Source organism: Denticeps clupeoides, chromosome 5 (assembly GCF_900700375.1).
Source record: "Denticeps clupeoides chromosome 5, fDenClu1.1, whole genome shotgun sequence".
NCBI lineage: Eukaryota > Metazoa > Chordata > Actinopteri > Clupeiformes > Denticipitidae > Denticeps > Denticeps clupeoides.
The window spans coordinates 28703911-28731736 of NC_041711.1; the positions used below are offsets into that span (position 1 = coordinate 28703911).

The 27826-nt window shown below is 45.7% G+C and overlaps 3 protein-coding genes and 1 long non-coding RNA gene across 13 annotated transcripts in view; 2 read left to right on the forward strand and 2 right to left on the reverse strand.

The window, feature by feature from the left end:
- gramd1a (GRAM domain containing 1A) overlaps positions 1–2158 on the forward strand; it is a 23579-nt gene extending 21421 nt beyond the window's left edge. For all 5 annotated transcript variants that reach the window (XM_028981978.1, XM_028981979.1, XM_028981982.1 and 2 more), the window contains one exon: positions 283–2158. In XM_028981978.1, the coding sequence (XP_028837811.1) occupies positions 283–384 (102 nt within the window). In that variant the 3' untranslated portion in view covers positions 385–2158. The remainder of the gene's footprint in view (positions 1–282) is intronic.
- Positions 1550–12524, reverse strand: scn1ba (sodium channel, voltage-gated, type I, beta a). Of its 3 annotated transcripts, none has more exons than XM_028981984.1 (6): positions 11434–12522; positions 7297–7463; positions 6552–6789; positions 4929–5070; positions 4647–4718; positions 1550–4361 (listed from the first exon to the last, which is right to left on the reverse strand). In XM_028981984.1, exons 1-5 carry the CDS (start codon positions 11516–11518, stop codon positions 4652–4654), a joined length of 699 nt encoding a protein of 232 aa, XP_028837817.1. In that variant the 5' UTR covers positions 11519–12522; the 3' UTR covers positions 1550–4361; positions 4647–4651. The 3 variants fall into 3 exon arrangements, with proteins under 3 accessions (XP_028837817.1, XP_028837816.1, XP_028837818.1); XM_028981983.1 differs by having other exon boundaries at positions 1550–4364; positions 11434–12520; XM_028981985.1 differs by lacking the exon at positions 1550–4361 and having other exon boundaries at positions 4694–4827; positions 11434–12524.
- Positions 12525–17970: 5446 nt separating this feature from the next.
- LOC114790934 (uncharacterized) lies at positions 17971–19876 on the reverse strand. Of its 4 annotated transcripts, XR_003749879.1 has the most exons (4): positions 19688–19800; positions 18918–19614; positions 18562–18816; positions 17971–18285 (listed from the first exon to the last, which is right to left on the reverse strand). It is a non-coding gene; the product is annotated as an uncharacterized LOC114790934 (long non-coding RNA). The 4 variants fall into 4 exon arrangements; XR_003749881.1 differs by lacking the exon at positions 19688–19800 and adding an exon at positions 19825–19876 and having other exon boundaries at positions 18562–19614; XR_003749880.1 differs by having other exon boundaries at positions 18562–19614; positions 19735–19828.
- Positions 19877–22460: 2584 nt separating this feature from the next.
- psmc4 (proteasome 26S subunit, ATPase 4) lies at positions 22461–27460 on the forward strand. Its single transcript, XM_028979854.1, has 11 exons — positions 22461–22568; positions 23172–23270; positions 23356–23542; positions 23629–23775; positions 24075–24184; positions 24386–24479; positions 24599–24766; positions 24850–24926; positions 25285–25453; positions 26701–26756; positions 27127–27460. Exons 1-11 carry the CDS (start codon positions 22533–22535, stop codon positions 27238–27240), a joined length of 1257 nt encoding a protein of 418 aa, XP_028835687.1. The 5' UTR covers positions 22461–22532; the 3' UTR covers positions 27241–27460.
- Positions 27461–27826: the final 366 nt, after the last annotated feature.

Consider the following 27826-nt stretch of genomic DNA (forward strand, 5'->3'; position numbering starts at 1 on the left):
GTATTTTATAAAATTCATGCATTTAACCCAGATAGATTCATCCAATCAAAATGTTGAGTTGAATAGGTGAGTATATTAGTGCACTTTTTTGGCTTCTTCTGCAACTCTATGTTCATTCTGCATCAGGCACTACTATACCATAAGATAGATGCAACATAGATGCTGTGATCATTTTCATTTAAAATATTTATAAATCACAACAGAAGTCTGAATTAAGGTTTCCTACACCGTTTTTCTTTGGCATAATTAGTTTTTTTCTTATTCTATTTTTGTCTTTTGTAGATGAAACAGTCGTTGGAAAAGCTGCACAGAGGAATCGCCACTCAAGGGGTTCAGCAGAGCCCGCCTGCAGACCCCTCGACAGACCCACTCACAGATAACTGAAAATGGGTGGGGCTTGTTGTATGTGTTGTTTGTCTTTCTTGCATCACTGGAGCTTATCTGTCAAACCCAAACGGAACCTAAATCAACTGAGGCTTCACATCACGGACCTGAGGAAAAATAACTTGATGTACTCATGCGACTGACAAGGAAGCATTTGTAAAACAGACAGCAATAACTGTGCGGCATTAAACGCAGCGTTTGAATCCATCTTCACCTGTGCTCTCCTGAAGCCACAACATTCTGAATCGCCTTCCTTCCGGAAGCCTCTCTGATATTTGAAGACTACTGTATGGGAACCCAGGGAAATAAAAGACTCTCTCAGCCTACTAAAGGCAGAAATATACTTGAGGCTACCCACGTACGTATGTACATACGTACAGCTGCCCACAGTCCGTATCCTGCAATCTTTATGTTGGTTTTTGTGTACGTACTTAATGGAATTAACGGAATGTATATGGAGATGCAATACCTGCATAATTTTATAGGGGCAGTGTTACAATAACACTCAACAGTCACGATGTCCAAATCGACAGCAGAACTGTCGATTTTTGCAGACTTCAACACTGACCCCTGGTGGTACGCACAGTACGGACGCAAGAATATCAGCACAAACGTTAGCAACGCAACTGTGTGCGGACTGTGTAGCTCACAGCAAGTATATTTCTGGCTTACGGCTTGCCTCAATGCTGCAGACAGACTGCAGCCACTCACACTTGTGCTCTCTCTCCGTTTCCGCCCCCCGCTTGGTGGGAGGTGTGGCTTTGGTCACGAACTCCTGCTGTGAAGGCTGCCTGACCTCTTATTGTTGGGAACGATGAGTGACTTTTCAGAACATGCTGTGATTTTTACTTATAAACTCCTCATCCCAGGCCCCATCAGATTTGTTTTTTTTTTTTTGCTTTTTATAAAATCATTTCTAGCTCTGTGTACGATTGACTGAAATGTCCCGCAGAAGTGTTGGACCGTGACAGTATTTATTATCATGTGTTGTGTGTCTGTCTGTCATTCTGTACACTGAGTACTGAACATGGACCAAGAGAAGCAGTGAATAATACTTTACCCTTCAAAGCAATAAGTGTTAGTATGGAAGTAATTGTTATTTTTACAAAAGCTGCAGACAAACCTGAAGGTTTCAGGTGTATTAAGAATGAAAGTCACACGTCAGTTTTCTTTGTGTCGTTTTATTTCCTGCGAGCAGATTTTTTTAAAATAATGATGGTTATTTCCTGAAATAGTGTCGGTAGGAATTGGTCAAGGATCAGACTTGAACTGGTCAGGCAGGGTTAGCGTTGACCAGCAAACGTAGATGCAACCACTGGTGTTTATGTTAGTCATGTGGGCTAGACTGAAGAAAACGGACCAAGCAGATCTTCAGGCCCTCCTTACTAAAAAGGGAAGCTTTTGCAGTATTTTTAAATCAGCGTCTGTAATTTAATTTGACATTTTTTTAGACCATGGCTCTTCTTTTTTGGTGTTTTTTCCACATTTGTTTCAGTGTCGCTGTCCCTTTACTTCAACTTTAGGCTCTGTTCCTCTTCGTCTGTCGCTTAGGGCACTTCTCTGTCTCTCTCCCTCTCTTGGGCTGTAATTGTGATGTGCGCGTGGGGGCTTTGCTGTGCATAGCCCATTGTGAGTGATGAAAGGATGAACTATTTATTGAGTTTGGGGAGGGCGAGGAGAGAAGGGGCAGGATGAGGTGAATGTACTGTAAAGTTTTGATTGTTAAAAAAAAAAAAACATGGATTGAAATAAGAACTTCTTAAATATGCAACAATCCAGGTCTCTGTGTTTTTCTTTTGTCTCTCGAGCCTTAGCTGCAAATTCACAACCCTGTACCCAAACCCTGGACAGTTGTGGAAAAATGTATATTTAACATGGAACTAACAGCACTAACCTTGTAGATCGGAGTACAATATTTACACAAGATATCAACTTCCTGCACATTAAGGCCTTCTCCTTGACCAACATGCTTAATAACACATCCCAAAACAGCATTGGGTGCCCCAGCGACATGCCGGATCACTGAACTGACACTGGCTTCCCCAGCGAAATCCTGCATGGGCTCCGGTTACAGTGACCACATATAAAACTGACACGCATGTACCAGCCCACAGTGCTTTATCATTACATGATTTAATATCCTCTTTTTTTATGGGGTTTGGCAAGCAACATAGTCATATACAACATAGTCATATGTAGTGCAGACTGGAATAATCTGATGAATATTGGTTTTTTCCTGTGCATTCTGTACATGTGGGAGTGCAATGAACGTTAACATTCTGTAACAGCAGACATCGAAAACAGAGTGACAGAGTAGCCAATTTGCTATACATTAACTCGGCAATGATAGTTTAACAAAAGTTGAAAAGCAGGCATTGGGTTCATTCCAGACTAGAGGTCACGGATATGCAAAATCTCTTGTGAGAGGGGGGAGTAAGGGTCAAATTTGCCACCCCCATCTTAGCAGGCGTGTTACAAGTGAAAGAGGTCAAGCAATTTTAACAAGGTGAATTAACTTTATCATTAGCATAATGGCCTTATCGTGTAGTGCTCTACATGGCACCACGCTGTTGATGCGTAGAGCACATACAAGCAAAATATGGATCTTTTTTTTTTGTCCAGAATCATGCAGCACAAACATGAATCATCGACACTGTCAAAATGTGCAGTTCTAAAAACCTATGAACATCGGGGCCTTTTTCCCCTAATCTTTTTTATGTAAATATGCACATTTCTGCAGAAGGACTGTCTGGAATGCTTTAGTGCCCCCTGCAGTCATGGAAATAAATTGACAGGCGGTGGGGTTTAAGTGAGAGAAAGCACGTCCTCTTTTTAAAAAGAATGATCTCACAGCTCCTGAGCCGCGACACGATGGTACAACATGCAGAAACTCTCCGGCTGGAGGCACACAATAGGTCCTAAGTGACGCGATTTCAAAAGAAAAAAGTAATGCAGCCCTTAGTCAAAGTAAAATATACTGGAATTAGTGATTTCTTAATCAAAGAAAACCAAAATAATGAAAAAATTATATATGTGGTCCATGTACTCCAGGCCAGTTCGGAATACACGAGGTTTAAGACGATGTTTGTATATATGATTCTTGCAGTTTGGCTTCAGACTGAATGACCATCTGAGGAGGTGTGAGTCCAAACCAAAAATAATAAATTATGTACACAATGCAATATACCATATTTATGTATTTACAGGGGTGAGCGTTATTGTGTGTTTTTACTGAAGATGTGCTTTTGAATCCCCGAGTTACAGACAAACATGCTTCTGTGTCTGCAGATGTGCATGCAAATCGATACTTCCTGTCACCTTTACAAGGTTAGAGCGTAAACTTCCTGTTCTGTTGTTTCCAATCGCATTTACACTCAGTTTTGAATTGTGCAATTTATAGTCTGTATGACTCCCAACACAGCCGCTGGGGATGCATGTGACAGTGTATTTCTTGGTGCCAGTCCCCAGCCCAGGTAAATGACTTTTGCCATGTCAATTCTGCAGAAGCCAGACCAGTTGATCTGCTGTGCTAACCCCTAATTGGAGCAGCCGAAGGAAGAAGAAGATTGTCTGTATGATTATTCTATATACCACTCTGTATATACATGTATATAAGCTAATAATCTATTTTTATGTAATAAATATGCTTTATGTTTGATATCCTCTTTAAAGATTATTTCCTTTTAATCCATCACAGGATTGAGAAACACTGTGTAGTAATTGTAGTGCTTTTTTCAGGTGTCATTGGGTGTAGTTATATTAACTCTGCAGCAGTTTATTTAATTTGAAAAATGTTCTGTCTAAAGGTGAATCTGAAACCTACAGCCTATCCACTAAAGTGTCTTTCACAAATGTGTGGGATGTCAGTAGACTTTTTCAAGATGGTGCAGAAGGTGCTGTTGTCGATAGCAGGAGTGACAGCGGAGAAGTGTGATGTGATGATGGTCCATCAGGTCTCGGGTTTGCATCCCTTTTTGCTGCTGAAATCAAACAATAAAAGGCTCCTTTATTTGAAGCAGGTGTAGTACTATTAATCATAAATTTATTAATCAGCAATTTAAATTCTAAGTTAATGTGACTTCTAAATGCAGTCATTTTGGCACAATAATAGTTTTCCAACCGACTCCCATCAGCTTCCACCATAAACATAAGTATGGCGCTATCAGCATGTTTGTGGGGGGGGGTTTAAGTGCTGATGAATATGTTCAGATGTTTTGGAATAAATCATGCATCTCTGATGTCAAATTTAGGTGAAAACCTACCTTGCTTATTCTGCCACCTGTACCCCTGTACAGTTATCTTTACTCTCCGACGTTATAGCTAAATACTCCGCCCTGAGAGAGGGTGAGGGGAACAGAGAGGTTGAGAGAAAAGTTGGGGAAGTGCTGGCGAGCAGGGCAGGGACTTTCACAGAGAGACTAAAGAAACAACTCCGAGGTTAATCTGAAGGAAACAAGAAACTTAGAAACTTAGTGTGAAAAATTACAGAATCAGATGGAAGCTACGATTCATGTGAAGATGAAGAAAGTGGGGCAGGTACTTACGCGCTTTCTCTCAAAGCCTCCTCTCCAGCCGCTGATATCTTTTTATAACAGTAAATCATCTCCACTAGTAGCCACAGCTGCAGCCCAATGATGGACACGTACATCATCACCTCCGACAGAATGGAAGCCATTCCTCGAGTGGCTGGGGGAAAGTGGCAGACAGGAATGCAACATCATGGGAATGTGACATCATGCAACTCGGCTCAGGAGTGTTTTTTGCAGAACATGAGCAGAAAATACTACATGCTTTAGGTATCATAAAATGCAAAAGCGATAGAAAAAAATAAGTTAATAGAATAAAACCAGAAAATATATGTATGGTACCTATGATATGATATCTGTGGGGTATTTAATTGTGTATTGGAATACGTAACTATAGGATACTATAGTTATCATTGTAAAGTTGTTGCTCAAAGATGTACATTTTAAAAAATAACATTTACATACATCCACAAATAAATCTGCAACTGATCTCAGTCTCCCAAAGACTGTCGAATGTTCTGTCCACAATTTTCATTCAATCAATCTGAAGGTGCAAAACTCGTAGGCACCGTTTTTACTTCACAGGACTATCATGGTGATGATCACTGGGCTCTACTGCACATTTTTAACTACACATTACTTTTTATTATTTTATTATCTACTTAAGTAACCACTTTGGTCTGGTTTCCAGTTCCCCTGGAAGGACTGGGACATTTCATGTAAGCCATTAAATAATAAATAACTGCTCCTCAGCAACACCATCAGCACCAAGCCGACTGAAGCAGCTGATCTGCCTTCTAGCTGAGGAAATGAAACAGATGTCTGACATTCTGCTTTTCAGTCATCGGTTATCTGACATGGCTTTTATGGCATCACCCTCACAACACAAATATTCCAACAACTTCCAGCAGAAGATCTTGGGGATGTTATCTTAACAACACACGCATCATGACGTTCTGAAACACAGAATTGGGTGTATTTGTGTTCTTGATTCCCATAACCTGTGAGAGCATGAATGGTGCCGGAGGAACATGAACTGAAACTGTGACATCAGTGACATTTAAGATGTGTGCAAACCTCCCAACACGTCTGCTGCCAATGTGCTTGCAGTCATCAGATCCGATACTGAGGTGAAGGAGCACAAGCCTCTGCTGTACTTAGGTAGCCTCATGAGAAAATGCTCCTTTTTTATTTAATCATTTAACATTAAGGGAGCGTAATTACAGCCTTTTTTTAAAAAATAAAATTTGAAATTTAAGTGCTAAATGTGAGCAGTGAACGTGATACACGATAAACTTAAATAGCCCACTGAGTTGCCTATCAAGGACACCTCTGATGTAAAACCACCCTGTTGCCTTGACTACCGGATTACACCCGTGTAAGAGAGCTGTCAGTTCTGGTGTCCTTGATTCTGACCCTGCCCTGTTGAGTCATCTTACGCTGTTTTCCACCGCAGCTACGCCTCTCCATCACACAAAAGCCACAGCTAAATTTTATATACCTGCCATTTGACATAATTCGTAGCCAGCAATTTAATTTTTAATGTCCTCACTGAGTGCACAAAGTAACTGCCTGCTGGTGTAGGGTTGCTTTTATTCCAAGGGTGTCTTGCATGACATTTGTATCGTTCACCAGACCTACCTTTGGCAACCACATTGAGGTTGATTGTTTTGCTGGCATTGGTGTGAAACTCATAAAAAGGAAAGACGAGGGTGCGGTCGAAGTAGCAATGGTAGGTGCCCGTGTCATTGTAGGTGACGTTGAGGATGTAAATGGATCCCTCCTGCAGGTCCAGGGTTTTCTTACTGCCGTTCCAGGCCAGACGCCCATAGAAACGCTCATCTGCAATGTAAGGGGTCTGGTCTGCATAATTGTAGATCTGTAGATTTGAAGGGAAATGACAGAAGAAGCCAGATTACTGGTATCTGAAATCCAGTGGACCGCGCTGTATACTCATTCTGACATAATCTGAGCAAAAGGTTACCGTGTTACATTTATTGCACCCACATGTAACACAGACATACACACATGAGCAGCAGGGACAATCGTTTTGGGCATTAACTGGCTGGCAGTTGAACTCATCATTTCATATTTCGATCTGAATGCTGTCAGCAGTGTTCTAGCAAGGGGGGGTTCACAGCTGACACAGTGGAAATGCAGCCATCGTGAAAAATTCACCCGCACTCTCTGGACGGACACCCCGCTACTCCTAATGTTCTTCACTCTTCAGTGCAGGAGGTGTTAATGGAGCAAAGAGCGCAACGCTGATATATTACACAGACGAGTGAGTTCTGCTTTCTGGAGCTTCGAGAATTGCACTGAAATCAAGACGCAGTGAAGGCTGGATTGCGTGCTAGGATGCCATCCAAGCCGCCCTCATACGTACATGACTAAATTCGCTGTCCCCGTTGGCCTTGAAGTACCAGTTGACAACAGCGATAGCTCGCACTTCGCCCCTCTTCTTGCAGGAGATGCAGCCGATCTTGAAGCCCGCGCCGACAACGGCTTCGGTGTCCGAGTCCACCTCCACGCATGCGGCGCTGCATAGTTGCGCTGTGGGAGGACCACAGGGATCAGCTGCATCCAGCGTGATGTCGCAACATGCGAGCAGACACTAGAACCCTGCACTTGGCATTGGCATTACACTTGATGCTGTGATACATCTTCACGTAAGTAGTGCCGACATGGTTAGCTATACATATCTGTATCCATTAGTACTTGCAAGCGTATTTTTTTGCTCAGCAGTTAGCAATGGGAAAGTTACAGTAACCATTGGCCTGGTGTAATTTTCATGCATGTTCCCATTGCTACTATCTGCATTATTTTTATTGTAATCTCATATCAAGGCATTTTTTGTCTTGCATTCTTTATTTCCACTCACAATGTAAAAAAGGTGCTAATTGATATTCTCCAAATCAACACCCGGTCAAGGCGTAACTTGACAGGTTAGTAAATGCTTTGTTGTTGTGAGAGAAGCTTCGGTTTGAGGGGAAATAAATTGCTAGCAGTGAGTCATGCTACTTCACTGTCTTGCAGCCCGACCTCTATCTTGTCTACTCTCATATATAGAGGCGTGGCTCTATATATGCCGACAAAACATGTGCATTGGCCAAAAGTAACACACCTGTAACTCCAAGAGTCTCTCTCTCTCACACCGCACACCGCAGTTTCGACAAAGGCAACCACTGATCCTGCGCTACTTTCAACTCTGACCTCTGGAGATGTGTTTGTACAACCGTAATGACGTGAGGGGACAGGAGACACAACACACACATGGTCAGTGCAACGCTGACCACACAGGGCCTCACTGGGTCACAACCGGCAACGCATACAGTCACACAGGAGGCAGCGCACTCTCTTAACTTGGTGGCCACAGAACAACAACGGCGTGCCTTGGTTTAGGTTCCAGAGCTGAAGGAAAGAAAAGGGTTGAGAGGACGACCGAGGCGTCCTTCCCTACTTCCGGGGGGATGGTGGGAAAGAGTAAACACAGGGAGAGTTAATAGGGTTCCACACAGGTCAAACACAGGTAAACCTGAATGCTTTCTGATGCACTGGAAACAACATGGAAGAAAGGAAAAAAGAAGGGATGGGAGAGAGAGAGGGGGGGGAGAAAGTTAAAAACCACAGAAACACACCCAGCCACCTCACATGCTGGCCACACAAAGAGGCGGCTGCTGCCGAATGACCTCGGGGTTCAGAGGTCATTTGAGGAGGTCCACAACTACATATGCATTAGCTTTATGTACAGCAAGAGACGATGCAGAGGACAAACACAGGACAGAGAGCGTGAGATAGAGACACATTAGACAGTGGATCACAGAATGAGGGAGAGGGAAGTGACAGTTGGTGGCGAATGAAGTGACAGACAGGACCGACATCATGTAAACACAGCGACCCTTAAACCTGCCCCGGAACACTCAGAAATATCCGAAGCGCGCACACACACACACACACACACACACACACAGATTAGGTTATGCAACCCAGTTTCGCCGAACAGGCAGATTACGAGTCAGGAAAGACATTTAATCCGGTCTGTTCATGCACGGCAGAGGACCTTTGGAAAACTGGCCTCTCAGCTACTGTTGGTGACCTGTCACACGCGCCCAGGCAGCCGGCAGACAAGCCAGGTGACAGGTCTGGGTCTGTCTCAGCCTGGAAGAACACCGCCGAGCTCTCCGGGTCACACCTTCTTCAGGACACAGAGATCGGCACGGAAGGAAAATGTTGTCTCCCTAGACACCGGCCTCTGGGGAGAGGCATTTTTCCACGGAAACAACAGCTCTGTCAAGACGTGCTGTTTGCTGGCCTGGAAGAAGACAGCAGTTACCCTCACAACGGAGAGCAAAACATTGTTCTCGGTCCGTCCTCCCCTTCCATTTTGAATGAGACCACAGGAGACGTTCACCACTTTCCAGAAGAACGTGAGAACAGACCAGTTCCAGGTCTGTGTTCACCACACAAAAATGATCAGAACGTCTTCCCTGAGACATACAGAGCTCCCTTTGTCCAGAATATTTTATTGGAACAGCATGTCACCAGTATTTCACACCAGAAATGAGGACAACTGTCATCTTACTGGGTCTCCGGAACTCTAAATTCACATCCTCCTCTCCGTCTTAAATTATTAATGCACCCTGCGTGTTGCAGGATGGGTAATGTATACCCGTCCTGCAGCTCCGTCCTTCTGGTGCATCAGCCACTACGCTTTCAATCTAAAAACCAACAGATTCATTCTAACAAGTACATGTTTCCTCTCTGTGATTAACAAAGCAGTCAAACTATCATTGGGGCGTTAGTAGCCTATGAACCAGGAGATCCAGGTTCAAACCCCACTTACTGCCATTGTGTCACTAAGCTAGACACTTACATTTTACATGACAGCATTTATCAGACGCCCATATTTGGAGCGACTTACAGTAAATAATTACAGGGACAGTCCCCCTGGAGACACTCAGGGTTAAGTGTCTTGCTCAGGGACACAATGGTAGTAAGTGGGATTTGAACCTGGGTCTTCTGGTTCATAGGCGGGTGTGTTACCCACTAGGCTACTACACCCACCCAGTTGCTACTGATAAGTCACTCTTAAATGCTGTGATTGTAAATCGTAAATCGTACTTCTGAATCCAACACTGGTGGAATAAAATGCTGCAGCCCCCTTGAAAACAACCCCCCTCCCAATCCTCAAACCGGTGGTGACACTTCATCAGTTCTCTGTTCAGAGTGGTGTCACCCTGAAGATAAAAAACGAGAACGTGTCCAGCTAACCTCGCTCGCGAGCTTCAGCCATCATTCAGTGTTTCACGTCCTTCTCACGTCCTACATTGCACCACACAGAGAGGGGAACACCTCCTGCTCCATCAGCAGCGGCCCTGTGCGGTTGTATGTGTGGAACAGAAGAACCTCAGGACAGGGCCACCGTGCAAGTTCTCCGTGCGGATTTCTCCGATTACAGCAAATCCCCACTGAGAAGATGTCAGGATTAAAGGAGACACTTGAACTGTCATAACACACCATGCAATTCTGGCTGTAATGGCTGCACAGGTCGCCTCTGTCTCTCCTCCTCTTAGACAAACCTGAACGTCAAAACGCTGAAGGGCCCGTGAACATCTGACCGTGCTCGAGTTGTTCTTTTATTCAGTGCGATTCTCAGGTGACGGAGTGATCTGGGGCACAATGCCGTGTTACCCCCCACTGCGCGTTCCGCCTGTCGCGTTTCGTAAGAATTGCGCGTAGGTGCCTCACGTCCAGCTACAATGGCCTTCAGTCGGGTGGCCCTGTGAGGCTGAGACACGTGACGCAGTCCCAGCAGCCCTCACGCCCTCATCTCGTCTCACGGGACGCCTCCAGATGCCCCCAATTAGGAGAGACAGCCAAATTTTACTATAAAAAAAAAACGAGCGTTACACAAGCTCACACAATTGTGCAACGGTCTTATCTAACGCTCCGTTTTAATTCCTAATCCTGCTCCCTGCTCTGTCCCCACGCTTCCATCTCAGACACACCAAAGCCATCAGCTGATTACTACAACATAATTATTTAAATTAGGATTGTCCCCGACCCCCGGTGCATCGGGAAGGCGTCAGCATGGCACTAGTGATCATGGCGCTCATTCAGGGGCCAATTGTCCCACCTTCAACATGTGGTGCCGGCCAGGCAACCCCACACGCAGGTGTATGAACAGACGTCGCCATGGGAACCCCGAGAAGCACAGCTCGCCCCAAAGGTGCCCGGATTTCTTTCATCAGGAGCCACTTGGCATGGATGAATGAGGACACACACAAATAAAATAAAACACACACACACACACACACACAATATCCGATACACGTCTGCCATCTGTGATACGCTGTGGGATACGCATGCCGAGTACTACACTCAAGCTGCAAACACACACACACACACTACCAAAGCAACACATTGTGTAACGTTCTACGCTCCAGGTTCCGAGCCTCAGCGCATGGCGGAGGGGAGAGGAGGCCGGTGTCACCGTGGAAATGAACAGGCTCTGGCCACTCACCGCGCAGCGCAAACGCCGCAAGCAGGACCGCCGGCAGCTGCAGCGCTGACATCTGGGCAGGGAAGAGACGCCTCGATCGGTCCATCACACACACACACACACACACACACACACGCACGCACGAGGCGGGACGTGGACGTCTGCAGAAAGATCTCCCCGGTCCCTACAAGGAAGAGCCCAAAAGTACAAAGCAAACAAACACAACAGGACCCGGTTGAGAAGTGTCAGTCCATGTAATCCGGAACGGCGACTCCAGCTGTGGAACGCAGGGACGCTTCTTCAGTCCAAGCTGGACGTAATGCGAGGCAGAGGGTGTGGAGCCACGGCACGACAGGTGGGGGGAACTCAACTCCGTCCACAACAGGGCGCGGCCCACACCTTCTCTCCGACCTGTGAAACCGCAAAGTGTTCCCAAAAAACCCCCCACTGTGCTGTTGACCTCAGATCTTCTCGTCACATCTCATGGTGTAAACAAGGGAGAGATGATCCAGCAGCTCTTGCGACAGCGACGAGATGAGATGAAGAAAGTCCCTTCTGACGCCTTCTTGCAGGGAGATGAGGATACGTGGGTGACGGGAAAACGCCGCTGGAGTTAAAAAATGGTGGCAAGTGGAAGCACGGCGACGACTTCGTGCGTGCGGGAATATTCCACGCCGGACTACGGTGTCGCGGGGTGGTCGCGGCCGCACATTGCGACAGTAACGCCTCGGTCTTTTTATTAGAACAGTAATATATTTAGGACGTCCTGTTCGTGTAAAATAGTCAGCGTGTGAACATTCTACCCTCACCCGTGACCATTTGGTGACAGAACACGCGTCCCGACGTCACTCTTTAGTTTTAGCTTCTTCTTTTTTTTTTTTTTTTTTGTCCTCCTCCTTCACCGCCACAACTATGCAGCCGGGCGACCGCGACTCACCGCGGGGTCACATCAGCACGAAACGGGAGAAGAAGAAGAAAAAAAAAAAAAGCTTCCGGCGTGTCCCGCTCCCGGTCCCCGAAGTCCCGAATTTGCTCGTTTGAAGGCCACGCTCGGTGTTACGTCGTGCGGCATGTGACCGCCAGCGTTTGGGATGGTGAGCGCGGGGAGAGGGTGGATGGACGGAGGGAGGGAGGGAGGGATGGAGTGATGCATTGCAGTGGCCGGATGGAGGGGGGAGCTGTGAGGGTGTAGATGCGTGTTGCCATGGCAACGTGTGCTGTCTCACCTACAGGATGTAACAGGCCAACCACGTGTCGTAAACACGCAGGGCCGTGAGATCCGAAATAAAGTGCAGAATTTCTGCAGAAACGGGTTGGGTTTCTCTGAGCAGTGACAGTGAATTGCCCGTTTATGTATGAGGGAACATCTCATCCATGTTTCTCCGCTGGAGAGATAATTATAATAAAATGGCTTTTGTTTTGAACTCAGTGAACACACAATCAAGCGAGCAAAGTCACTAAGAAAGAAGGGACTTCTTCCGATGCGTACTTATTTTATTTGTTAAGTTATACGTCGTTCCAACACTTATAGAAAGACACAAAGCATTTGAGTTATTTTTACTTGCAAGGAGAGCGATCAGAGACAGGCATTACATCATGCCTCCAACAGCTCTGCGTTCTCAGTCACATCTCCTCCTTTTATTTAGTACAGGGCGGTACATTTACCATAAAATCATACCATATAAGCTAACAATAATTAATATCTGCTCGTAGACTTATTTCCTGCATCACCGTTCCCTAGTTCATGGTAGGGTTGATGATTTCCTGCTTTTCTCCATCTGCAGGCCTCCCCTTATCCGTTCGTTTTCTCTCCAGGTCGTGGTCACTCTGCCCTGCCGAACTAATCCTGCAAAACATCCCTTGTCCCACGATTACTCATCCAAGTGACCAATAATTAATATAGTTGGTGTCTTCCAAAGGTTAATATTCCAAAGATTAATACAGTTTAATATATGTGAAATATATCAAAAGGGTATTGCATGAATATATCAAAAGGGTAATTGCATGATAACTCATATACATTTTCCAACATTATTATTAGCTATTTTTCACAGGACCTTAAGTGAAAGTGAAGTGTGGATCACCTCAGTGAGCAGCCATGAAATGCGCCGACTTCGACCCCAGTTCGGTTGCAGAAAATGTTTTCAAATGTTTTTATGTAAGGTACATTTTCACATATTGTGGACCTGGGTTTAAATTCAGATGTCCTGGGAAGACCGTGTAAAACTGTGGAGAATAGTAAAAAAACTCTCTCTCTACACACAAAAGCACTGTATTAAAACCACTCCAACTGTCAGGATTGCCTGCAGCTGGGCTCCACACCGGAACCCAATCCTGATGCCCCATAAATGCCGGAAGTTTCCGCCCGTTCGGGGTCGCTGGCATTTTCGTGAACTCGCTGCACGAACTTGACCTAGTTTTGTGTCATGTGTTTTGAGTTCTGGCAATCGCCACACGCCTACGGGTTAGTTTTAGTTTGTCTGTATTTAAGTTAAATCGTTTTCGGCCACCGCGCCCGTCTTTATTTGTGTTTATTGTTTATTTAATAATAAAAACCCCTTCCCAGTATGTCAGACCTCTGCGCTTCCTTCCCTCGTAAGTCCGTAGTCGTGACAGAATGCCAGCGACCCCCCCAAAAGCGCAGAGGTGGAAAGCAGAGGAGAAGAAACGCCGCGAAGGACGCAGCCCGGCGCGGCGAACGCGGACGCCAGGGGAGAGACGCGCCGCCCGTTCTGGTGGAGCGTTTTCTCCCCGAGAAGCCGTGGTACGCGGCGCCGCGTGATGACGTCACCCCCGGGAAACTCCGCGAAACCCGGAAGCGACAACGTCGGCGGGTGAGTGGGCGGAGCGAGGACGTTGGCGTCGGCAGCAGCGAGGAAGTGACGTGGACAGCGAGCGCAGAAGATGCGACCCCCACGATCTTCGGCATGTCGAGCCAAGAACTCTGCGCTCTGCTGGCAAGGCTCCCCGTGGACTGGGACGACACGGACGACGACGAGAGCACGGGAGACGAGAGTTGGGCTCCGCCCATCGCACCAGTCTGCGATCGTCGCAAGGTCCGTGGGGACCCACGTCACTTTCAGGGGGGTGAGAAGCGGCAACAACAACGGCGGCGTTCCTCCAGCGAGGAGGTGGGCAGCCTCCAGCCCGAATGGCCAGAGTACTGCCCATGGGAGCTTATCGCGCCATGGGTCCAGGATGTCCGCAGGGTGGACGACCCTTGGAGTCACCGGTGGGAGGACACGGATGACGAAAGCGATGATGACGTGGATTTTCGGTGGGCGGTCGTTGCCGGGATGGCTCCGCCCAGCGTGCGCGTCCGAGATCATCGTGGCGTCCGTGATGACCCATGTGACTTCCGGGGGTACGAGGTGGACACGGACGACGACCAGGATGACGCCGTTTGGGCAGTCGGTGCCGGGATGGCTCCGCCCATCGCGCCCATCCAGGATCGTCACGAGGTCCGTGGAAACCCACGTCCCTCCCAGCAGTGTGAGGAAAGCTGGTGGAAGAGGGCGACGGGAGGTCGCCAGCCAGCAACTGCGCTGCCGGGACTGCCTCGCAGGGAATCCTCCATTCCTGCTCCAGTCGCCGACCCGCCTTCCCTCTGCCCGGACGTTCCCCAGCGAAATGGCAGCGCAGCACCAGCGTCCACACCTGCTGGAGAAGACGTCCACCCCCCTCCACACCACACACCTACCACCATCTCCAGCGACGTGCCCAGCCCCGTGTGGGACAGCCCAATTGTCCCGGGACCCTTCAGTGGGGCAGCAGACACTGATAAGACCACCACCATCCTATCGTGTCTGCTTGGGTCAGCATGGGGCTGGAGCGCAGCCCTCTGGCAGCAGGGAGAGACAGACAGCAGTTTTCGGGACTTCCAGCAGAGACTGAGGGCGGAGTTTGATCGGCCAGAGCCTGAGCCAGGGATCGAACTCTGCCCCTCCACCACATCCAGCGCCAGTCAGGATCCGGGGCAAGAAGACCAAGCACTGGCGGACGACGAGAAGGTCGCGCCTCCCGAGATCCTGGCTGTGCCCCCTGAGGAGGTCCCGGAGTGCTCAGAGAGGGAACTAGACGACCCTCTCTTCTGTCTGTCTCTGTCTGTGTGTGTGTGCGTGGCATATGTGTCCGTATGTCGCCCCCACTTCCCCTCTTTGTGTCCACCAGATGGTGACCCAGCAGCAGAGCTGAACCCCAGGGAGGGAGTTCCCAACCTGACTGCACCGGTCCAAGGCGAGGTGGACGAGCCCCAAGGTACCCCTAAGTCCAGCCGGGGGGGGTGCTCCCCCAAAGAATTTTTTGGGGGGGTGCAGTTCGGGTTGGGGACTCCTCCTGAGGGGAGGGGAGGTGGGGAAGCGATGGAGCTGGGTCCTCCGGTAGCCAGTGAGGAGGGCGGGCCAGGCATGGGCCTGCGTCTGCCTCCAGAGGGGTGGAGCGCCATAGAGCCCCCGGGTAGGCATGAGGACCCAGCTGGGACAGACAGGAAGAGGGCCTGCTTGTCCCAACGGACGCAGAAGGGGCTAGCCGGATGGTCTGGCAATGCCCCCCCCTTGGCACCAGGGCCGTGCAGCGAGAGGGGCTGCATAGTCCCAGAAGGCACCAGCCTGGGGTGCCTGGAACAGTCGCCGGAGGCTCTGGGACAATCTCCCTGCGCGGTGCAGGGGGTGACACAAGACGTGTCAGAGGGGACATGTGGAGACAGGGCCCACACGTACCCAGATGGATCGGCCCTGATTATTGTGTGCAGGTACGGGAGTCCGGGGCCGCCAAGCGGGACCACGCCGGGGAGCCAGGCCGAGGGTCCGGGGCCGCCATGCGGGACCACGCCGGGGAGCCAGGCCGAGGGTCCGGGGCCGCCAAGCGGGACCACGCCGGGGAGCCAGGCCGAGGGTCCGGGGCCGCCAAGCGGGACCACGCCGGGGAGCCAGGCCGAGGGTCCGGGGCCGCCAAGCGGGACCACGCCGGGGAGCCAGGCCGAGGGTCCGGGGCCGCCAAGCGGGACCACGCCGGGGAGCCAGGCCGAGGGTCCGGGGCCGCCAAGCGGGACCACGCCGGGGAGCCAGGCCGAGGGACCGGGGCCGCCAAGCGGGACCACGCCGGGGAGCCAGGCCGAGGGACCGGGGCCGCCACGCCTGACCGCGCCGGGGAGCCAGCCCGAGGGACCGGGGCCGCCACGCCTGACCACGCCGGGGAGCCAGCCCGAGGGACCGGGGCCGCCACGCCTGACCACGCCGGGGAGCCAGCCCGAGGGACCGGGGCCGCCACGCCTGACCACGCCGTGGAGCCAGCCCGAGGGACCGGGTCCTCCAAGGGGAGGATACAGCAGGGCAGGAGCCCTGTGGTTGCCGCCGTCCGCCCCACCGCCTCCACTGATGGTACTGTTGGGGCTCCGAGGACGTAGCCCTTGGAGGAGGGGCTCTGTCAGGATTGCCTGCAGCTGGGCTCCACACCGGAACCCAATCCTGATGCCCCATAAATGCCGGAAGTTTCCGCCCGTTCGGGGTCGCTGGCATTTTCGTGAACTCGCTGCACGAACTTGACCTAGTTTTGTGTCATGTGTTTTGAGTTCTGGCAATCGCCACACGCCTACGGGTTAGTTTTAGTTTGTCTGTATTTAAGTTAAATCGTTTTCGGCCACCGCGCCCGTCTTTATTTGTGTTTATTGTTTATTTAATAATAAAAACCCCTTCCCAGTATGTCAGACCTCTGCGCTTCCTTCCCTCGTAAGTCCGTAGTCGTGACACCAACCTGATGTTACCTGGCAGAAAGAGGCATGACACAATAGAGGTAAACGGATGAACAGTTTCTAATTTATTAACACCAGTAAATTATTATTGCAGTTACATGTAAATTCTGTATGTAAAACGTACCAATCTTACAGAAAACCCAAAATAAAAGAAAGGAGAAAAAGATAGCGAAAGAGAGAGAAAAGCCTGACCTAAGCTTCATAGAAGTCGCCTGGTCCATGAGAAAAAAGGCCCAGTTCCCGATGGAAAGTAAAGTAAAAGAAGAAGTAAAAGCCCCTAGTGTTCACGAGACAATTCTTTTATACATTTAACTCCCAGGAAGTTGCCACAGATCAATCAGAATTTGTTTCTGCCCTGTCACGCCCACAGTGTCTCCCGTCTAGGGCAGACAAAGGCAGGGTGGGGGATCTCAAAACAAATGGCTGACATTTCACACCTCTTGCTATTTGACAAAGATATGGAAAACGGAGGTGATGAACCTCCATGCAAAATACAGGTGCAGAAACGTCATGGCCCAGCAACGTCCATCTTACAACCAACATCCAACATATGATTAGTACATAAATTTAATTGTCCCATAGGTTTTATTTGCTAAATAGCTTGGATGGACAAGCTCACTAAAGCTTTTTTTTCCCAAGGAGACATCTGGGATGAGGTAGGACTTTTCTTTCTCTGATGTGTGTCTTGTTTTATGTGTGATACATTTCTAAAACTACAACAACAATATATATATAATATGTATGTATGTATGTGTGTGTGTGTCAAAAAAAAGGTTGACTTAGAAAAAAAAAAACACAGTGACAACAGCAAATGTATAATATCCATTATATTCTTGTTATAGCACATTAATAATAAAAAATACATGAAAACATACAATGGGTTAGTTAATACAAGATAATACAGTTGATACAAATTAACTATAGTTAATGTGCCATGTTATATGAGAAATGTCAGGGTTTGCTATGCCTTTTGTGAGTTCTTCTGTGCATCATATGCATTTCAGCCTTCTTATCGCTTTGCTTGTTACGTATTATTCTAATGATCATGGCTAGGAGTATGACAATGAGAGCTATAAATGGTATGATGAGGATCAAGGCATATAGGTAGAATGGCTCAGGGTGGTCTGCACAAAAACAGAGAAGTGTAAAGAATTAATATAACACATACAGATCATTTATAACATCATCATTCTGATATCACAGATTATGACATTTTAGTAATGAATGGAACCCAACATAGTTACTCTAGTATATGCATTTCGATTTCTGTTATTAACCAGATGCCCTCATCCATGATGACTTACATTCAGTAGTTACAGGGACAAGTGAATGTTTCTAGTCAACAGTAGTACTTTAGTTTATATTCCTAAGGGGCATTCATGCTACAGAAAAAACCTTACCGGATGGAGAAGAGAAGTTTTGTCGCAGTATCACGGTGGAGTTGAGGTTGAACTGGCACTCGTACTCTTCGTCCTCCTCTAGAGGAACCACTGCGGATGGATTGCGTCTATGACTCATGTTTAGTGGTTTTTGAGTTGAAGATAGAACTATGCCATTTTTCAGAACATTCAGGGTAAATCGAGGGTCTTTTGTTGCATTCACTGAGCATAACAGCTCATGGTCAGACCAGGGTGTGCGACCAAAGGTCATATGATCTTCAAAATGAAATAAATAAATGAATACATTTTACGGTGCACAGATCAGGGAATAACTGAAATAAATAAAATGATGGAACGTTAGAAAGTAGAGGTAATACCAAAAACCAAGAGTGTAATTCCTCCTCCTGACTTGCGTTCAGGACCTCTCTGTTCAGTGCTATAGGACATCATGCAGTGGTACGTTCCAAAGTCATCCCAGGTAACGTTCAGAAGCACAATGGACTGGTTCAGATCGACTGAATTGTGAAGAACCTTTATCCGTCCATTGTACCGGGCACTTGAATTATGCAGTATATACTCTCTTTTTCCATTTTTATAGCGGAACCAGTACAATATCGAATGGATGACCTTTTCTGGACCATAATGGAACATGCAGTCCAGAGTAATGTTCTGACCAACTGCAGATGCAATGACATCTGGTGACTGGACAACTGATATGTCACCCATGTACCCTGGAATTATTTCATTTGAGTCATCAATCTGGGCAGTACAATAAAATAATTCTGTAAAAACAATTATCTGGCATGGACTTGTCTCATCATGATCCAAATCAGATTGGAAATCTTTTCATAGAATGTCTCACACAAACATATCTGAAGTGCACAGAGACATACTCCGTCTTTACGTCGTAAAGTAAAAACGAAAGTTAAAACGCTTACCTTCCAAAGTAAGAAAAAAGAAGAGAATGGCCCACCAATTATCAAATGACATTTTAAGGCTTCAGACACACAATCTCTGTACCGTTCTCTCTATACGTCCTGCTCCTTTATTTCTCCTCTTCATTCGCATTGGAAACTGAAATAAACAGAAATGGAGAATAAATTAGCTAAAGTGTCTCTGGTATATGCCGTGAGATCGGTAGCTTTACCCGTACGGCATGACGCTCATTTACAGGAACGTAGGTGCATTCAATACCCAGAAATGTCATCAGCTGCAAGTGAACATGCAAGACGGCTTGCACAATTACAGACATCAAATTTCTTAGTTATGAAAACCGAAACTAACCAGGAGGCAGACAGACCAACCCACCGCCGAGTCTGTACCGCTTTTCGCTAGGCCACCACAAGTTTGGCTGCTGTTTCGACTTTTTTTTCAGGTTAGCAGACGCTCCTCGCTACTGTCTGCAGTACAAAGAATTGACCTTTGTCAGGACTAACAGACGACTTTGGAGGTATCAACTTTGCTCTGATCGAATGGAAATTCAAATTCTAATTTTATTTGTCACACACAGAGGACAGCTCTGCAAGGTATATTAAGCACCTGACTAAGAAGAAGAACACCAGCTCACAAATGAGAAGAGGCTCCAGGGGACTCAGAACCTGTAGCAGCATCTTAATACACGAAGTGAGACGGTCAGGGTTAAGGTCACTACCCTGCCACCAGCAGAATTTAACCCTCCCACAAGGAGTCCCCCAGTGCCAGAATCATCTCTGACAAAGGATGATGTAGAAAGGATGGTGAACATAAACATAAAAAGCTCACACATACAACACTTTTCCTCACATATCTACATAAAAAGCTCGCACATACACCACTTTTCCTCACATATCTACATAAAAAGCTCGCACATACACCGTTTTTCCTCACACATGAACATAAAAAGCTCGCACATACACCACTTTTCCTCACATAAACATAAAAAGCTTGCACATACACCACTTTTCCTCACACATAAACATAAAAAGCTCGCACATACACCACTTTTCCTCACATAAACATAAAAAGCTTGCACATACACCACTTTTCCTCACACATAAACATAAAAAGCTTGCACATACACCACTTTTCCTCACACATAAACATAAAAAGCTTGCACATACACCACTTTTCCTCACATAAACATAAAAAGCTTGCACATACACCACTGCAGGGAGCATTTCCATTGAAGTGAAAGTGAAGTGATTGTCATTGTGAAACAGGTGCCTGGGAAGCAGTGTGTGGGCACCTCAGTGGTAACTTCGGGATTCGAACCGGCAACCATCTGATTACGGCTTCGTTTCCTTACCCGCTAGGTCCTTACCACAGCCGGCCCACCCATATTCCTCCAGACGGCACCATCCTGGGAAAATGGCTGGAACCACTCACGATGAAGCACTGAGTCAAGCCATTAATTTAATTAATAGCATATTGGCATTATTGTTTCATGTGAGTTTTTTTTTTCTAGTAAGATGTTCCTTGTGTCCAGAGAGGGTCTAAGTATTAGGAGTGTCATCTGTGGTGTTTTTTAAATCCATTGAGACACACTGCTTGTGTTAGACCCAATCAAAAAACGGGTGATTTAGTGTTCTTTAGTGTGACTGTAGACGAAAATATCTGTGTGGAAATCGGTCCTTTTTGGACAGTTTCGTTGTGACTCCTTATTCTAATTGTCAGGTCCACCTTAAATGCTGCTCAAGCAGGCTGCAATATCCGTATTACGCCTGTAGGGTGTGTAGTTCAGTGAGACATATAGTCCGCGAATCTGATTCAGAAATAAACGTAAATCTGTATATGTCAGTCTTTATATTACCGATGACACCAATGTTGCCATTTCCCCCTGAAATAATGGACACTTTAGCTCTTCATAAATCAGAAAAATAAAAAAGAAGCAGCAGCGCGTATGAAAGGGGGGTGAGGGTCACAAAAATTCAATAGATTTACCACTGTAAATAATTTTTTTACACATATATATTTATATAAATGTGTGTGTGTGTAAATATATAATTTACACACACACACACACACAAAATATATATATATATATATATGATTATAACTTAAAACAGGAAAGAAAAAAATCAGGTCGTTTTTCGTTTCTAGATGTTCTTATTTAAGATGAATATCCATTTCACACATTCTACCGAGGAACACACATTCTACCGAGGAACCATCAAGAGCATCCTGTCTAGCTGCATCACTGTGTGGTTTGGAGCCTGCAATGCGTCCTGCCAAAAAACTCTCCAACGCATAGTCAGAGCAGCTGAGAGAATCATCGGTGTCCCTCTCCCCTCCCTCCAAGACATCTACAGTACACGCCTCACCAAGAAAGCCCTCGGCATAGCAGCTGATCCCACCCACCCAATGCAAACCTTCTTCAGCCTGCTGCCATCAGGGAGGAGACTGCGGAGTCTCCAGGCCAGGACCAGCAGACTGAAGGACAGCTTCACCCATCAGGCTGTCAGGAAACTCAACTCCCTCCCGGCTCTGCCCCCACTCCCCTCACTCCCCTCTTCAGCTCCACAAACTTTCTGAACCCTAACACACACAAACTGACCATGCACCAGTCACTCTGTGCAGCTCTGGTCTGCCAACTACCTCACTTGTCACTTCGTCACTTTAAACTTACCTCTGTTGCACTATTGGTTTTGCACTCTCTTGGTTTTGCACTCTCCACCATGTGCCCTTATTTGTATATGGTGTTTTTAAAATTGTATATTGTGTTTTTCTTTTAAATTGTATTTATACTTTATATTCAATGTTACTGTTACTGTTTTTGTATTTAATGTTACTTGTATGGGTCAGAGAGTAACGTAATTTCAATTCTCTGCATGTCCTGTACATGTGGCAGAATTGACAATAAAGCTGACTTGAGACTTGAGACATTTGGCCGTCACGTACTGTACGGAGTGTATTGGCGACTCCAGTTCCGTAGGTGGCGCTACAACAACCTGGCATCGCCGCCCGTTTCATGAACAGAGACCGGAGCGGAGAGGATCGACGGCTGGAGAGTCAACATGGAGGACGGCGGGGTAGTTGTTGAAAAACCACAGGTATATATATATATATTATATATATATATTTTTTAACTCCGTGTTTTGTGTGCTGCAGTTGCTTCTCAGTCGCGGGTTCGTTGTGTTTCTGGCCTGGTCGTTTTTTAGACGCGAGCGGACATTTCTCGTCGCACCGATCTTTGCCATCCGTCGCAAATGCTCTGTCATGCAGCCCGGTTAGCCGGCGACGCTAGCGGGTCTCTCCCTTCATTCCTGACGATTAACCTGCCATTACATTTAATCTAAACCCTATATATCCCACGCTGAATATGACGCTAATAACAGTTGAACACAGTGTTTATCTTTTTTTTTTTTATTTGTTTATCACGAACTCTTGATATCTAATCGATGAATGACTGATTTCTTTTAACATTTGATGCGTCTGTACCGGAGGCGTAAAACATGTTGTAAGGTTTCAGACCCGTTTTTTTTTTATTTTATTCCTGTTGTTGTTTTGGTTAGCCGTCATTGTTTCCTGAATGCCTCTGAATTTGTGGAAAATTGTGTATTTTAACATACTTATGACAGACAATCTGTAAATAAATGGGCTGTATTTTTAAAAATCGTGTAAAAGTGACTGAAATGCTTGGGTTCTGTTGACAGGATGAAATCCCTGCAGTTCTCACGTCAAGGCCCCAGACTGTCTTGTCCTTTCTCGCACCGGAACCAGAGGATTTGGAGGATTTGTACACTAGATACAAGGTGCTTTTAATGGTTTTAAAACAATACAGGGTTTTGATTGCTGTAAATTCTTCATATCTCATATCTTGTTTCAAATGCACTTCAGAAATTGCAACAGGAGCTGGAGTTTCTTGAGGTGCAGGAGGAGTACATAAAGGATGAGCAAAAGAACCTGAAGAAAGAGTTCCTCCATGCACAGGAGGAGGTTAAAAGGATACAGAGCATCCCGTTGGTCATTGGCCAGTTCCTTGAAGCTGTGGACCAGAATACCGCCATTGTTGGCTCCACTACAGGTAAATACACTTCGAATGTATCATGTCATTTTACATTTCGTGCTGCAGTTCTGTAATGGAAATTTGTTTCTCTCATTGTTCTTCAGGGTCCAACTACTATGTGCGTATCCTGAGCACCATTGACCGAGAGCTTCTGAAGCCAAATGCCTCGGTGGCCCTTCACAAGCATAGCAATGCTCTGGTAGATGTCCTTCCACCTGAAGCTGACAGCAGCATCATGATGCTCACCTCAGGTTAGCCTACCTAGAAAGCACCTGTTCCTGTGAAACAGCGGCATATTGGATACTTTTATTATTTTACTGTCATAATTAATTGGTTATTTTAAATTAATTTATAAATATTTAATGTTAAAGTAAATGAATGCAATTAATGTAACTGTTTGGATTTCTTCTTGTGTTGATTTTTGTTTTTCAGATGACTAATCATAACACAATTAACATAATTTTCAAATTAAGCTATCTAGCTGCCTCTGAAACACTCAATTTATTAATTGCACAAAAGGCCTATAAAATATCTGTCTTCCTGTTCTCAGACCAGAAGCCTGATGTGATGTATGCTGATATTGGTGGCATGGACATCCAAAAGCAGGAAGTAAGGGAGGCAGTGGAACTCCCCCTCACACATTTTGAACTTTATAAACAGGTACAGTCCTGTTTCTGATTGTGTGCACAGTAAAATGTAAACTCCTGTTAGTACATTGCTCAGTTGCTTGGGCTATATGTTTGTTCTATTGCCACCCAAATGTGGTGTATGGCAAGCAGATTTGTTTAAGGCGAAAAAAGTGAACAAGAAAATTAATTTTAATGGATGTTTAACACATTGTTTTCTCTTACGTTTCACCAGATTGGTATCGATCCACCCAGAGGTGTGCTAATGTATGGTCCCCCTGGATGTGGTAAAACCATGCTGGCCAAAGCTGTGGCTCACCACACTACAGGTACCATGGATGATTATGCATTTCTTTTAGTTTTATTTGACATGATCAGTTGTATGTGACACTTCGTGTACAGTTAGGATTTTGTTTCTTAAGGGACTCTTTCCTTTATCCTTCTTTAGCGGCATTCATTCGTGTGGTCGGCTCAGAATTTGTTCAGAAGTACCTTGGAGAAGGACCTCGCATGGTGCGTGATGTTTTCAGGCTGGCCAAAGAGAATGCTCCTGCCATTATTTTTATTGATGAGATTGATGCTATTGCCACCAAGCGTTTTGATGCTCAAACTGGTGGTAAGAATCTCAAATGTCTTATTTATAAAAAAGGTTCTGGTGACCCTCTGCCAACCTCTTTGACCCATTGTAATATATTTTAGCTGACCGAGAGGTCCAGAGGATCCTTTTGGAGCTGCTTAATCAGATGGATGGATTTGACCAGAATGTCAATGTGAAGGTGAGACTGAAGAGAATGTGAAGAGTGAAGGCATAACTAGGTGTGCGATATATTGACAAGTTATATTTAAAAGGACAACATGCATGGCCATAATCTCTTTCAAGTGCCAGTAACAATGCTTTACAAAGGTGTCTGCATAATCGTCTGAAGACTGCTCCTCTTACTGCTTCTACAAGCAGCACACTTCTCATTGTTGATTAATCGAACAGGCTTCTCCTCTATAACACAGCGGCACAAATCCAGCTGTAGTATAGATAGAATCTTCCTGGAACCTCTGTTTGATGGACCTTTTGAAGTGCTGCTAAAATAATGTGCCATTTTTCCTCTCTCATTGTGGTCATTGTTTTGGTTCCCACAGGTCATCATGGCAACCAATCGGGCTGATACTCTGGATCCTGCTCTTCTTCGTCCAGGCAGACTGGACAGGAAAATAGAGTTTCCCTTGCCTGACAGGCGGCAGAAACGTTTGATTTTTTCCACCATCACCAGCAAAATGAACCTCTCTGAAGAGGTTGACCTGGAGGACTGTATCCTTAAATGTTATTTAATGATTAACTTTTATTGATTAACTTCAGGATACACGTGGAGTCTTAAAACTAAGTCTTAAATGATTCGTAAATTAAGGCCTTGAAAAGTTATTGAATCTTGTTTACAGGTCTTAAATTTCATTCTCGCAACAGAGATCGATGTCACCTGCGATGTCGCCCACAGGGCAGGTGTGCGGTGCGTTGGCTCCCAAGGGGCATTTTCATCGAGTCAATTCTTGGCGAATGCCAGACTGGGCGGTATTTGTGTTGCTCTTGTGCTGCCCGGGACGTGAACATTAAAGCATGGCCGCTGCTGCAGAGACGCGCCTCGGGTCCCATGTTTGATTTTCGCAAGTGGTCATATTTTCAAGGTTTCCCATCAGGAATCAGTTGCGGGGAATACAAGATAAAACTGCATGTGTGGTGTTTCGATTTTTAACACTAATCAACATGCAGGCAGTTTCAGACTTATAAAATCCAAGAAGTAAAGTCACCAAACTCCGCCCCCTCAGAGGTGAAAGTAAGAGGTCAATTTAAAGCATCTTCACAGCCACACCTTCCAAGATAGAAATAAGATTTTTGACAGGTTAAATTATGTACTTGTTGTCTTGATGCAGCGGCTATTGTGCTAAAAAGCTGGGCATGAAAGTTTGGGATGTGAGAAAACAAGTAAAAAAAAAAATTAATAATTTTTTATGCATTTTAGCACAGGTGTATCAATTATAAATGTGTTTATCTTATGAGGACACATGTGTGTACCAGGTTTGGTGCATGTAGGTTAAACTATCTTTTGATAGTTTCACCTGCATTAAGTCATGGTTCAACATCACTGCTTCAAATGGAATTTCTTGACAACATCCTGCCCAAATTTCACTTGATTTTGATGAACTGTGTCCGAGCTCAATGTGGAAAATAAAAGCTGCCACTTTCTGCGAACACTTGATGGCACTATACAAAACTGCCAGTATTTTTACATGGGTGTGACCGGGGAATCACCATAAATATACCTGCAAAATTTGAGGATGTTTAGTTAGTGTAAATTGCACTAAAATGTTTTATTTCATTCACAGACAAATTATATATTTACTTAATATGCCAGGAAAGCTGCGACTTTGGTTTTAAATTTAAGATTAAAAATCCTCGGGGTACCCTGAACCTTTCTATTTAAAACCGTGATAATGCTCACATGCAGTGAGCCTCTTTTAAGTTGTTCTTTATTTAAGCTGTCTTCCTTAACCATTTTGAAGATGTGGCCAGACCAGACAAGATCTCTGGTGCAGATATCAATTCCATCTGCCAGGAGGTGAGTTAATTTTTTTTTCGTACCTTATCTTTCTTGCTTATTTATTGTTCTGCGAATATGGGTGTAGTATGAAGAAGCTTTAAAAATAATTGTGTTGGAAATGTAATGCTTGTCCATGGTTAATTTTTACAAAATGGGTCCGTTTCCTTTTCATGGAGTAAAACCTAGTCTTGGACCAAATGACAACTTCAGTAAAGGTGTTCAAAACTGCTTGCGAACTAGGACTATGTTTAATCCACGAGCGGGAAGAAGACATAAAGTTACCTTTTTCTGGTTATATGCATTGAAGTTTCATTTGTATAGGTCTCACTCAGACTGTGTTCTATTAGAAAGTCTAACAATGTTGACCCCCTGTGTCTTTCCCTGCAAGGCTGGAATGCTGGCTGTCCGGGAAAACCGATACATCGTTTTGGCCAAGGACTTTGAAAAGGCATACAAGACCGTCATCAAGAAGGACGAACAGGAGCATGAATTTTACAAGTAGTGTTCTTGCATTAGACCAACACCCCATCCCCCATTTGTCCATTAAGCAAACTGCTCGGCCTCAGGTTACCGTGTGTAAAGTGCACAAAGGCTGATGAGTTTAAAACAAACCCTCACCGGCTGTGTGGCGTGCAGCTGAATGGTGAGAATCTGTATCTCACTCGGATCTGTTCATGTTATTGTATTGAATAATGATCATTAAAGTTTTTTTTTTCCATTAAGTTCCTTTTTTTTATTTTCAGGCCCTTGAATGTCATAACACTTAGTCCCACTGATTCTGATTTCTTAATATGTGTTTGAGAACTCTCAGTTCTCATTACTGTGACGGTTTATGCCAGGGGCGGGCAAACGTTTTAGCCCAGGGGCCACATTGACATTTGATATTTGACAGACGGGGCGTGCCAACACCATATGCATACATATCAGACATAAAAAAAAGGCTTTACAGGGTTAATATTTACACAGTAACGCAGAAATGACAGAATCATCCTTTTGTACTTTGTGATCACACTGGAATAAAATGTTTGCGATATGTGCTCTTTGTGTATTTGAAGTGTACGTTTTTAATGATTTTATCTGTTTCTTTA

What these genes read in the sequence shown, in the direction of transcription:
- scn1ba (XM_028981984.1), bottom strand. Translation starts at nt 11,518, where the DNA reads ATGGACCGATCGAGGCGTCTCTTCCCTGCCCAGATGTCAGCGCTGCAG. An exon ending in TGCGGCGTTTGCGCTGCGCG is followed by an intron (nt 7,464 to 11,433) that starts GTGAGTGGCCAG and finishes GTCCTCCCACAG; the next exon opens with CGCAACTATGCAGCGCCGCA. An exon ending in CCTCAATGTGGTTGCCAAAG is followed by an intron (nt 5,071 to 6,551) that starts GTAGGTCTGGTG and finishes ACTTTCCCCCAG; the next exon opens with CCACTCGAGGAATGGCTTCC.
- psmc4 (XM_028979854.1), top strand. Translation starts at nt 22,533, where the DNA reads ATGGAGGACGGCGGGGTAGTTGTTGAAAAACCACAG. An exon ending in TAGTTGTTGAAAAACCACAG is followed by an intron (nt 22,569 to 23,171) that starts GTATATATATAT and finishes TTCTGTTGACAG; the next exon opens with GATGAAATCCCTGCAGTTCT. An exon ending in CATCATGATGCTCACCTCAG is followed by an intron (nt 23,776 to 24,074) that starts GTTAGCCTACCT and finishes TCCTGTTCTCAG; the next exon opens with ACCAGAAGCCTGATGTGATG.